At 35.1% G+C, this 12,316-nt stretch overlaps 1 protein-coding gene across 1 annotated transcript in view; it reads left to right on the top strand.

Moving 5' to 3' along the window:
- Positions 1 to 11,898, top strand: part of LOC114645949 (solute carrier family 13 member 1-like) — a 64,604-nt gene extending 52,706 nt beyond the window's left edge. The window contains exons 14-16 of the mRNA XM_028793878.2: positions 759 to 920; positions 2,176 to 2,313; positions 9,406 to 11,898. Coding sequence (XP_028649711.1) covers positions 759 to 920; positions 2,176 to 2,313; positions 9,406 to 9,543 — 438 coding nt within the window. The 3' untranslated portion in view covers positions 9,544 to 11,898. The remainder of the gene's footprint in view (positions 1 to 758; positions 921 to 2,175; positions 2,314 to 9,405) is intronic.
- Positions 11,899 to 12,316: the final 418 nt, after the last annotated feature.

Here is a 12,316-nt window from a genome sequence, read left to right as displayed (position 1 = left end):
CTCCGGTTTCCTCCCACAGTCCAATGAATGCCGAAATCCACGATCAGTTCCTTAGTTTTGCTAGCATTGAGGGTGAGGTTATTGCCCTAGCACCTTTCTACCAGGAATGTGACCTCCTCTCTGTAATCTGTCTCGTTGTCCTTGCTGATATGTTTTTGTTTATAAATGTTGTATTGAGTGCACATTATCTTCCTCTCACCTAGTTTGGAAATCTTATTGTTAGCATCAAGACAAGATGAATCAAAATTGTAAAACTGCGCAAATCTGACAGATCTGTTTAGTAAGCATGTATATTGTAGAGTGGAGTGTAGTTAGTCAGACAGAACTCGCACATTTACATTGATAATTCCAATTGTTACCATCAGGACAGAGTTTCTGGTTTCAGAAGATAAAAAGAAACCAGTTCAAATAGTCCATCCTAACTGTTGCTAACCTTCTAGATGCCCAGCATTTAATTTTTATCAGTCATTACTCAAGTCCTAATATTAGTTTGTGATACACCACAGCTCCAATGTGATGTTATAGCATGCATATTGTGTTGATCACTGTACTGTATTAATTTGTACCAAGTCAATGTTTGCTGACTGATTTCTTATTTGTAGTGTTTTTAACATGAAATTTACTTCTGTTAAAGCGACATGCCATTTTTTTCTTCTGTTGGGTTTGCTTTGTGTTTTAGTGCTACAACATTACCTTCCAAATGGACTAAATATAACTTGAAGTGTTTAAATCTCTGAATTTCCTTATTTTTTGTATAGGATTCCGGTCTGTCAAACTTGATAGGAAGCAAACTAGAGCCTTTAAGCAACCTTCCCGTGTGGGTGACCATACTCTTGACCTGCCTCATTGTAACAATAGTAACAGAAGTGGCAAGCAACCCTGCCACTATTACAATCTTTCAGCCTATTTTATGTACTCTGGTAAGTAGCCATGTAAAAATGGAGATACTATAGATAGTTGTCGGCATTAGCCAGAGAAAAACCCACAAGAACCCTAGGAAAACATGCAATAGTCCGTGCCCAGGTAAGCAATTTAAATAATGTCCCTGGAGCTCCATGGCCGTAATGGTAATTATTACCCTGGTATGCATTGATGATATTCTTTATATATTAAATATATATTAACAATAGTATTTGGTCTTGATTTCCATTTATTTGTCTAAAATTGATTTGCATTTACTGCAGGTGCATTATACTGTACATAATACCTGCTGTATTATATTTATAATGGACAGCTTTTAGAAATGGGGGTGGCACGGTGATGTTTAGGTTCTGGCCTATTCTCGATCTGGTGTATGCTGGTTCTCCCTGGATCTGTGTGGGTTCTTTTTCAGATATTCTAGTTTTTACTTACATACTGTGGAAGTAGAAAATATACTTTTAAAGAATTTTGTTGAATGGTAAGGAATCTACAGTATAAGGCACATTATAAAACTGTAAAGCTTTTTCTGTAGAATTTATTTTCTTGATTTATGTGAAAAGGAAATTGTTCTTATTTGTTATGTGTTGTAGGGGTTTAATTTGCTGAATTTATGTTTAACTGCCTTGCTATGTTACAACTCTGGGACTCTATTAGATTCTTAGGAATTGAACCTTCCGTATGGCATTTCCATGTTTTCTTCAGGTGGACTCTTTGGTCAGCAGTCCACTACATGCTGTTTGACTGATTACGAAATTGTGAGTGACACTAACTGTAACTATACAGATCAGGAATCTATACTTACTCAGAAGAAACGTAACAGTAAAAGACAAGTGTATCTCTCACAGAACAAAACATTTTGCTAATATGGTTAGATTCAAACAGTCAGCTTAAAGAAAAATGTAAACCACCAAAATACTATAATTATCTAGATCTGCAATACATAGACTTGTATACAACTTATTGTATGTGTGTATGTCTGTGTGTGTGTGTGTGTGTGTATATATATATATATATATATATATATATATATATATAAAATATATATATAAAATATATAAACACAAAGTCTGTATGTAGTCCTTGAAAAGCTTTGTATAAAACAACTGTCATTACTGTACATTTAAGGAGACCCTTGCATGTTTAACTAGGTTACTACTTTAAAAAAATTCTAAAAAATTCCATAAGGGAAAATTGCTTTCTATTGCATCTTAATTTTCAATTTTTGATAAAGCTGTATGTTTTTTTTCACTTTAGGCTGAAGGAATAAATGTGAATCCTCTCTTTATCGTTATTCCTGCAACAATTAGCACTTCATGTGCCTTTCTTTTGCCTGTTGCCAATCCGCCAAATGCTATTGTATTTTCATATGGACATCTAAAAGTGTTGGACATGGTAGGTTTAAGATATCTCTTCTCTTTTTGCATTTGTACAAACACACAAAAATGATAAAAGAAAATGGGGGCCTGTTTTTTCATTATAACATACAACCATATCTTAATCAAAATTGTTAGATTGCGTGACAGACTCAGACGTTCTTGACATGTATACTGTATACAGTAGTTCTTTATACTAATGTCATATGTACAGTATATAGCCATTTGCCTGGAACAGAGTAAAGGAATTTTCATCTGACCTGAATTTCTCATCTTTTTTGGTTCTCTCGTCTGCTGTGTTTTCTGTTTTCACTGCTACTTTATACAGTCTGGTAAGAATTGTGTGCAACACAATCAAAAAGCATTATCAGCCCCCTGAGGTTTCTGGCAAATCATTTTCGGCTGGTGTTAAATTTTTGAGTCACTTTCTCTTTATATTATTATTTAATGCACATTGCAGTTCTGGAGTACAGTATATACTTCCTCCTCCTGATCATCCATGATGACATTTCTCTATTTTCTTACTTAATGCAAATTGTGTTCCTGGAGTTGTGTATGTGCTTCCGCCTATTGAACAATTTTGATAACATCTTTCTTTTCTGTTTCTGTGCCAATATCATTCTACATTTCATGACTTATTAAGTATTAGTCATATTGAGCTGCGTCAATCACTAGTACTCTGGGCAAAAACACATCTATAACTGCTCTCGCCTGCCTTTTAAGAACCATTAGATTTTCTTTTACTGTTTTGATAGCTGTAATTATGGGAAATTGAAGTTGTTTAATGTGAGACCCTACTTCTGTTATTAGCATAAGGTGCACTATGTGGAAGCATCTGTGTTGTAAATACTGCTATCCTCGTGTTTGTGGTTTACTAATAAGTGCAGTATGTGTTTATGTTAATATGTTTGTGTACAAATACATGACACAAAGTATGCTAATAAATTGTCAGTTTGTACTGAAATCATTAGGAAATTATTTTTTACATTTTTTAAACTCCTGGGAATAGCTGAAGTGTGGAAACATTTTTTCTGTTCATCCATATAAACATAATGACGAAGCGAAATGACCACTTATAAATAATCGTGAGCAATGATGAAGTGCAAAACCAAATCAGTTTATTTGGTTTTCAGACACTGTTACATTATAGTGAAGATTTTATAAGCAAACAAACAAGAAGAAAGCCCAAGAATTCCCTGACAGCTCAGGACTGATTTAACTGTGTACTTCATTTATTGAGACGACTTCGTTTTGCTGCATTGAAACCCAGCCCTAGAGGATTTCCTCTCCTTTCCTAATAACCTGAGTTTTAAGTAAATGGGTGAACAAATAATGTCACAGCAGAAAAGATACAGAAATGCTGCTGCAAAAGCAGTCAGAAAAACCTGTTTAGAAATGCCTTTTAAATTTCATTCTTTACATGACGTCATGTGTAAAGGTGGAGAAATATGCACTCTTATTATTGTTCAGTCTGAAGGATTTAATTCACTCTAATAAGCATGCATGTTAAAACTGACAAGAAAGATTAACATTTCTGATGATACAAATGATTAGAATTCTTTATTTGTTAGTCATTAATGTTATTAATGCTATTAGAAATCATAAGTGATAATTAAGCAGGGTTTTACTGTGGTGAATTTTAGCCTTGTACATTGTGGCAAGAGTACACCAGAATGCCTAAACAAGCAATTTGTTAGTTACCAGTTAGCTTGATAAGTACTAAATTTCTAAGGTCAGTGGTCAGTACAACGTTTCAAGCATGTTAGTCTCCCCTTTCTCTTAGGAATGATCTTGGAGGCTTTGAGGAAAACCACCATAAACGGACTACTGGATTGTCTTATTTTCTATAAATGTAAAATGCCAAGGTCTGTCTATCATGTTATTGCTCGTGAGCTGCTGGGGCTAAAACATTGAACATTGATCTTGGTCTTAATCGAAAGCTTATTACCTAAAACGTTCTGGAAATTTAAAAAAAACATAGGTAGCAGCAACCTTGGTGGCCATGACTTTTGGTCAAGTAATCAAGAAACAAGTGTTAACCACTATGATGGCAGAAAGAAGAAGAACAGTGTGAGTGATAGGCACATCGCAGAAAGTGACTAAGTGATGAAGAACAAGAAAGAGTAAGATGACAAGAAACTGAAGCACATAGACAAATGACAAGTAATCCTGAATATGAAATTTTAGATAGTGATAACCTGGTGGCCATAAAAGGCAGCAAAGTGAAGTGAAATGAAGTGATAACCGCAGTAATGGCAGAAAGAAAAAGAGCAGTGACACCAACTGAGTGTTGGGAACACCACAGATGGTGACGCTGATGTACATAGGTAAGCAAAAAGTATTCCTGAATATAGCCTGATATGTTTTGGAAATTCAAACATTTTAAGTAGCAGAAAACTGGTGGGCATAAAGTGTGTTGTATTTAAAGCACAGGGCCATCTATTGATAATTCTCCAGGGCACCATTCATTCCTGTGAAGAACTGATAATCCAGGGTAAGTATTCAGTTTATTGATCAGCGAGCATTGAACTTTATTAAACATACATAAAGGATGGCAAAGTGATCTGTGGTCATATGGTTCTGGCAAAGTTATCACATAATCAGTTGATGACCACCATAATGGTAGAAAGAAAAAGAATAGCAACTTCTGCTGAGCATCCAGCAAATTGTAAAAGGTGATTAATTGATGAAGACCTGGAAGAAATAAGAGGACAAGATACTGAGCTTCATTGACAAGCAATAAATAATCCTGAATACGGAGCAACTGAGGAGCAGACAAATACGATGGCTCATAGACATGCAAGACAAAGTCCATGATGCAGAATGCAGGAACAACCCAGAGACAGATATGCACAGTGACTATTGAGATCATTAAATACTCTAAACTTCTCACCATATGAAAGCATTTTCTTTACATTCTTAGATCTGTGTTTCTTTCAAGATCACTGCTTAATAAAGTTTCATTAGTAATGTAATCAGTGTCAAGATGTATTTTTAATGTTGTGAGCAAAAGAATATGTTGCCAAAATAGAAAAGTTTCTGGGTCTGTTCCAGAAAGCAGTGTCAATCTGGTTTAAGTAAAGTGGGTTTCACAGCAATTGGACTAATTCCTTCCAGAAAACCTGGATTTAACCAAACCTGCATTTCTGGAACAGATTAAGCTGGAATTATGTGATTTATTAGGCCAAAGATGAGGATAATTAGCTAATCCTGTTTTTAGAACAAGCTCAGGATTTGCATGTTCCAGAAAATAGTATTTGATGAAATCCAGCTCAGTAATTTCGGCAACAAATGCTCTGAAACTAATCTGCAAATAGCAGGTTTAACATGAAGGTTAAAGCTTTGAGGTTTCAATAATTAATAAGCAAAGCATTCAATCTAAAGATAAAAGTTCATAAATATCTTGTCAAAAATTTTGATCCCAGCTGCACTATTTAAGAAGCAGAAAAGAGTTGAAATGTTGAAAATATCTTGCCCCTTCTTAAATAAACAGTCTACATAGACACACAACTCTAACCACACTAAATTAGAGATACCACACATATTGGCAAAGTGACCATGAAAGTGTGCCTAACGTTGAAGTGGCATCAGCTCACATATACATATACTCGAACTATCTTCCTGAAACAGAATTAAATAATCAGCATCACAAAGGAATTCTACTGAGGCGCAGGTAGTGCTATCAGATTTAAAAAAATCTTCAACATTTTTGAGCAGTTATAACCGATAATAGACTCCCTGGTGGAACAAGCACACCTTCAGCCCTTCTGTGGAGTTCCTCCCCTTTTAAAGATATGCCTCTGAAGACTCTCCTCTTTAGTGGATGCCTATACTCGGTATGCTTAATAACATATTTTCAACTTGGGGTTCTGTAATAGAATAAGAAAACAATTTTGTTTCTGCATTGTATTGTACTTCATTTTTCTGATGGCTTTTATGAATGATTCCCAAGTATGTATATATATATATATATATATATATATATATATATATATATATATATATATATCAATGTGTCTTCTTATCCATTCTTAAAATGATATAAGATGCCACACACATAATTAGTGCACAAATGTTGAGGCCAAATATCTGGAGTCTCAGGTTTGAACAGGATAAATTGCCATTTAAAGAGTTGGCGCTGTGAATCATCTGTTGCAAATTTGTACGTGAAAATAATTAACCTTTGGGTTTTTTTGACATGTAATTACTGGACAATATAGGGTTAAATGCAGGCAGGAAAATTGTTCACATCTGTCACAGTAACAGCTAGAACAACGCTATATATTCTGAACACTTACAGTCATGGGTCTTTTGTTATCATTGATATTACGAAAGTGGAGTACAATGCTTAGTTGAGGGCATATAACCTTTTCAAGTAGAGTATTATCATCAGGGGTATATTTTGTACAATGCAACAATTTACCACACAAGAATTACCTGGGTTTCACTCAGTAACTGTTGTACGCATTGATTCAATCAGTGATATTCCTCCAAACCATCTGTTTCCTTGGCTGTGGCAGCTGCTGTATCAGTCCTCCTTTGTCAGATATGCAGATAATCATCATGTACAGCCACCAGCATCTCTTGCTTTGTATGAAGGCTGCCTCCTCTGTTTTTCAGACTTGTAGTCCGTAGTTAATTGGCTGCTCAATGCTTGACTTGTAAGGGCTTAACACGCGTTAATCTTGATTCACTTGTTCAAGATTGGATGAGCCAATTGAAATCCAGTGTTCTGACACTGGCCAGTCCACAAGTGCCAAATCGCAGTATAGCAAGCTGGATTTTGTTCTGAGATCCAGGACTATCTAATCTCAGTTTCTGAAATAAAAACCTGGTTCCTCTAGAGGAGCCACCAGAAATAATAAAACACATTAGAACATTTTGAGCACCTTAGAGATGATACCATTGTAGAAGTGTAGGGGTAAGGAGAGCAGGCATTGCTGGGACAGCAGCGTGGCTTGGTTGGATGAGAGAGTTGCAGAACTGAGGAGTAGTTGGTCGAATATAATTTTGAGATGGCAGTGAGGACCAGATAGAGGTCTGGTTGAAAGTTGGTTGGAGCTGATAGACAAGTTTGCAGGAAACCCTGAGACAGATCGATTTAATTTCAAAACCTGATGTCCAACTACTTTGTCAAAATGTCAGTACAGGAAAAACAAATTGCAGTTCTGTCATTTTGCCAGCTTTATAATTCCATATTTGAGGTTCAAATTCTTGGAGTTCACTTAGAGCTTTTTCATTAACTGCTAAACAATAAGCATTACCCAACCAAATCCAATTTGTGGTCTTAACCGAAACTGCATTTACAGGGCACTTCTTCTAGAGAGGTTATGTAATTATATATAATATATAATATTTGTATAAAATATTGTGTGATGTTTGAGTTTTCTCATGATATTTTGTTTTCTGTCACAGTTCTAAAGATATGAATTTTAGGTTAATTGGTAATAAAAAGTTGGCCTGGTTTGAATGAATGTGGCTCTTGTAGTGTGTTTTGTGATGGAATGGCACAGAGAAACACAAGTACTGGAAAAACACAAGAACCACGTATGCAGAGTAAAGCACATTAAACAGCATGACTGCCTGACAACTTTAGGAATATGGGTTCAGTTGTTGTCTGTGCAACTGTCTCTGTGGAGCCCATGACGAATGACTAAAATTAATTTATATATTTTGACAGCACTTTAAGCCTGTATAATGGGAAATGTTTTTAATCTAAAATAAATTTTGCATTTTGTTACATTTTGACTTTCCTCATAAAATTCTTTTCATGACAGTATTGACAGTGTTTTTAACAGTGACAAATGCAATGAGAACTGGATTTAGAAAGATGCTGTAATGTAACAGAACACTGACGTCTTATCTTGATTGATGTTTACCTCTGGAATACACATCTGGATTGCAAGCGTGAAATTACGAACATAAGATTTCCCCTGATTATTTAACAAGATTTAAAATTTTGCTTTTCTTCATCAAAAGTTAGCTTTATAGTATAATTAGGAAGAAGGCCAGACTATGCCCTGCAAGCAACGTTTCCTTTTAGAAATGTCTATCTTGCTTTTCTTAGTTCTCATTATTCTTCTACAATCTTTGTTGTTTAAGGATTCATTTAGCCTAAAAATTGAATTAGGCCATCTGTCATATTCCCATTTCTTTCATATCTTGCAGTCTTCAGCTAAGTATTATGTATTTCTTTTACAGGCCATTTTCAATTCCATTGCTTGTTTGTGGAGGACAGTGTACTTAAGTTGATTCTTGACATCTAACTTGCTAAAATAACAAACTATGGTGGGACAAATGTGGTTGCTGTTTTAGTAATCAATGCAGGTGTTTACAGACACCCATAGTTTAGTGCACTGCAAGTAACTATGACCAAGCACTTGACTGCATTTCCTCTCTGTTTCCTTCTGAGGTCTTTGAGAAATGAATCTGTGCAATTCCAGACAAGATTTGTGTTGTGTAATGGTGTCTGTGCCTTTTAAAATAATATAATACTTATCATTAATTTAAACTGCATGGAACCTGCTGACAGCTTCTTTTTAAGAACATATTGTACATTTTCATTTTCTCCAAGGGTATGATTTATGTTTGAACACCCTGTAAATTGAACTACTGTTCCACCATTTCCTGGTCCAATTCAGAAACCACTGATCCAGTTTAGATAGATAGATAGATAGATACTTTATTAATCCCAATGGGAAATTCACAAAGTTTAGGGTCACATTGATCCAGTGCCTATACTTGGCAGCATTGGACACAATATGGAAAGTAACCAGGAATGTTAATGAATCATGGGGATCCTTCACACACACACACACACACACACACACACGCACACACACACTTTACTTGCCTAAAATTTTTGTCTTTGAGATGTAGAAGGAAAACCAGTGGAAAGCTGATTCAAACATGGAGAGAACATGCATACTCCACACAGACATTATGCCTGGGAATAAGGATTGAAACGCCGGACTGTGGTGGTGTTAGCCAGCAGTGAAATGTTGTATTTCTAATATTTTGTTTTATGGTTATTTGTTGTTTATTTCATACGATTATCAGCACAATACTGTGATAACACTGTTTTGTTCTGTTTTTTTTTTTTCCCTCCCAGGTGAAAGCTGGCCTTGGAGTGAACATTATCAGTATTATCTGTGTCTTGCTAGCAGTGTTTCTCTGGGGAGTCCCCCTGTTTAATCTGAACACTTTTCCTAAATGGGCACCTTTGAAGAATGTAACATTGTCTCCTTGAAATTCCTGCCTCTCTTCCTTGGACATAATAAAATGCTCATTGGTTGAAGCCTTTTCTCAAACCACAACATCTGGCATCACTTTTTTTGAGAAGGAGTGTGTGTGTGATGTGCATGGGGTTTAATTTTATAGCCACTCAGTAGGCCATATAAAGACAGGTGGAGAGAGTCATAGGAGAGCACTTTTCAAATAGACATTGCTTACAATAAAATAGTTTATAGTAAATTTATAAATAAGGATATGTTATGTATGTTATGTAAATTATGTATCATTAAAATCTGCAAATTTTGTTCATATTGTGGTTAACATGGAAAGTAAAATCATTACCAGTCTGCTGTGATTTTTGTTGCACAATGACTTTTGGTACCACTGTATGTTCTCTATGAAGATTTAGTGTAAAGTGTCTTGTTATCAGGGATTTGGGGCATACTGGTCTATTTAAAAACAAAACATGGTAGATTGTTTAACCTTTTACGAAGACATAAGATTAAAACTGAAAATGTAAAACACTGTATTATTTGTAGGTAAGCTGATAGTCAAATGAAATTTGCTACTGTCTCGTATGAATTATTGCCAATGTTTTTTTATTAAACTTGATTAGCTTAATTTGTAAAACTTTCTAACTCGGATATTTTTCAGATATTTATCACTAAAGTTTTCTTTCAGCACTAATTAAACACATCAAACAGTTAAACATCTGAACAGCCAATCCTTTGTTTGCTTGATTGAGCTAAACTTGCAACAGAAAGTAATTTGCAGTGATTTGTGCTGCACTCACATGGAACAACTGTGGCACACTTTGAACTAAATCAGCTTTTGTGAAAGGCTGAATGATGCCTGGTAGAAAAGACCTCATGAGCTTTTTATATGCAGGAATTCAGTAATACTGTATTGAATATCCATTTAATATCCATTTAATATCCATAGCGTTTCTGCAAATGCAGATGGAATAACTTGAAAATCAGAATTATACACTGTATGCAGTAGTTTAACTACATCCCTGTTATTGTTCTAGGCAAGAGCTAAAATATTGTTTTATATAAAAAATAGTAGTAAAATGTCAAGAAAGGGCTATGTACAGGTAGAAACTACTAAAATGTTTTTTTTTTTTTTTCTGAGACTAATGGCCACCTAATATTGGTAGTGCTCAGGTGATCTAGTACAGCTAAAGTATCAATGACTTGCTTTTTAACACAAATTGTACTCATACATTTAATGATTGGCCTTAAATATAAAATTAAGTTCACCAACTTCAGTCAAATTGAAAACTGGTGGTGTACTGGAGACATGGAAAACCTACACCGCTCTAGTTATAGAATTTTTCCAGTTTAGCCCTCTGCTGATTTCACATAATGACTTTAAAGAGCAAGTTGAGAAACATCTTGCATTTTAAAAGTCAATATTCAATTTGTGTGTTAAACAAAAATAAAATCAACTTTTGTGAGATTGGCAGTAAAATGCATCAAAAATACTCTGTAGAGTCCATGAGACATGGGTACAAGGTTTCAGGGTATCAAGCTGTATAGTCTGATTTAATAACAGGAATTGTCTACTCTGCTGAGCATCAATAATAATAACAAAAGAAAAGCAGTGTTGTGGCCCTGACAGGACTGGATAACACTATCTCCAGTTGTTGTGTGTCCAAAAGTGACAACATCCCTGTGTCGTTTGTTAAAAAAAGTCAGAACATGGAGGGGGCAAGTTTAGATGCCGAGGTGGAGGCAGGGAATAGGCGTCATCTCCCAGGGTTTGGTCGGCGCTGCAGTGGAAACTGGAGATATCGTTAACACAGTACCCCCTCTCGCACTGGAGCGAAATTGGCAGGCTTACCTGGGCCTTCCAGGTGGTGTCCATGCGCACATGCGTGACCATACTTACTTGTTACATCAGGTTTATTGTTTAGCCTGGAAGCAGCAGGCTGCACAGTAATAGGCTTTATTATTATGTGATTAGTGTGTGAACTCCATGTGATTATTTAAATATAATCTTTTCTTTTTACACATATCCTAAATATTTTTACATTTTGTATTGTGTGTAATAAGAAAAAAAACAACTAATTTTTGTGCCACTGTTAAGTACTTTTTCAGTATTTCAGAGACTTGATGATCACATTGTTTTAATCCTTAATATCAAGGGAATTTTATATTGCATCCTGCTGGTCAGGTTTTTATGATGATGCAAGTATGTGCAAGATGGCAAACTTTAACTTTGTGTCATTATTGGGCTGTTTGAAGCAATTTACGGCTCAGTTTCATGGGTTGGGTTTGATTTATAATGTACAAGTTTATATTTTATTTGTTTTAAAACCATTTTATTGAAATTCATAAGTAAATAAATGGTCTTTTATTGACTAATATTGATTCTTCTTGAGACTAACATTGTTTGTTTTTTTTTTTCCTGAAGTAATATATGTATTCCTTGTGGTGTAAAAATCAAAGCATTTTGCAAAGTAGATTTTCATTTCTGGTGCAAAATCAATTGTAGGGCTTTTCTTTAAAGAGAATGGTGGTTATCGTTGAATCTGTTTGGTATAATTCACAATTCCATTCATTTATTAAACGCACTCAAGACTGCAGGAAACATTATGTGTAAGGCAGGAACCTGCCCAGGATAACAACTACAACAACATTTATTTATATAGCACATTTTCATACCAGCAATGTAGCTCAAAGTGCTTTACATGATAGAGAAAGAGAAAAAAGACAAAATAAATAAGTATTAAAATAAGGGAACACTAATTAACAAAGAATAAAAGTAAGGTCTGATGGCCAGGG

The sequence above is a fragment of the Erpetoichthys calabaricus genome, chromosome 2, assembly GCF_900747795.2.
Source record: "Erpetoichthys calabaricus chromosome 2, fErpCal1.3, whole genome shotgun sequence".
NCBI lineage: Eukaryota > Metazoa > Chordata > Cladistia > Polypteriformes > Polypteridae > Erpetoichthys > Erpetoichthys calabaricus.
Note: the sequence above shows the minus strand (reverse complement) of the source record. Positions and strands in the feature narration are given on the sequence as shown.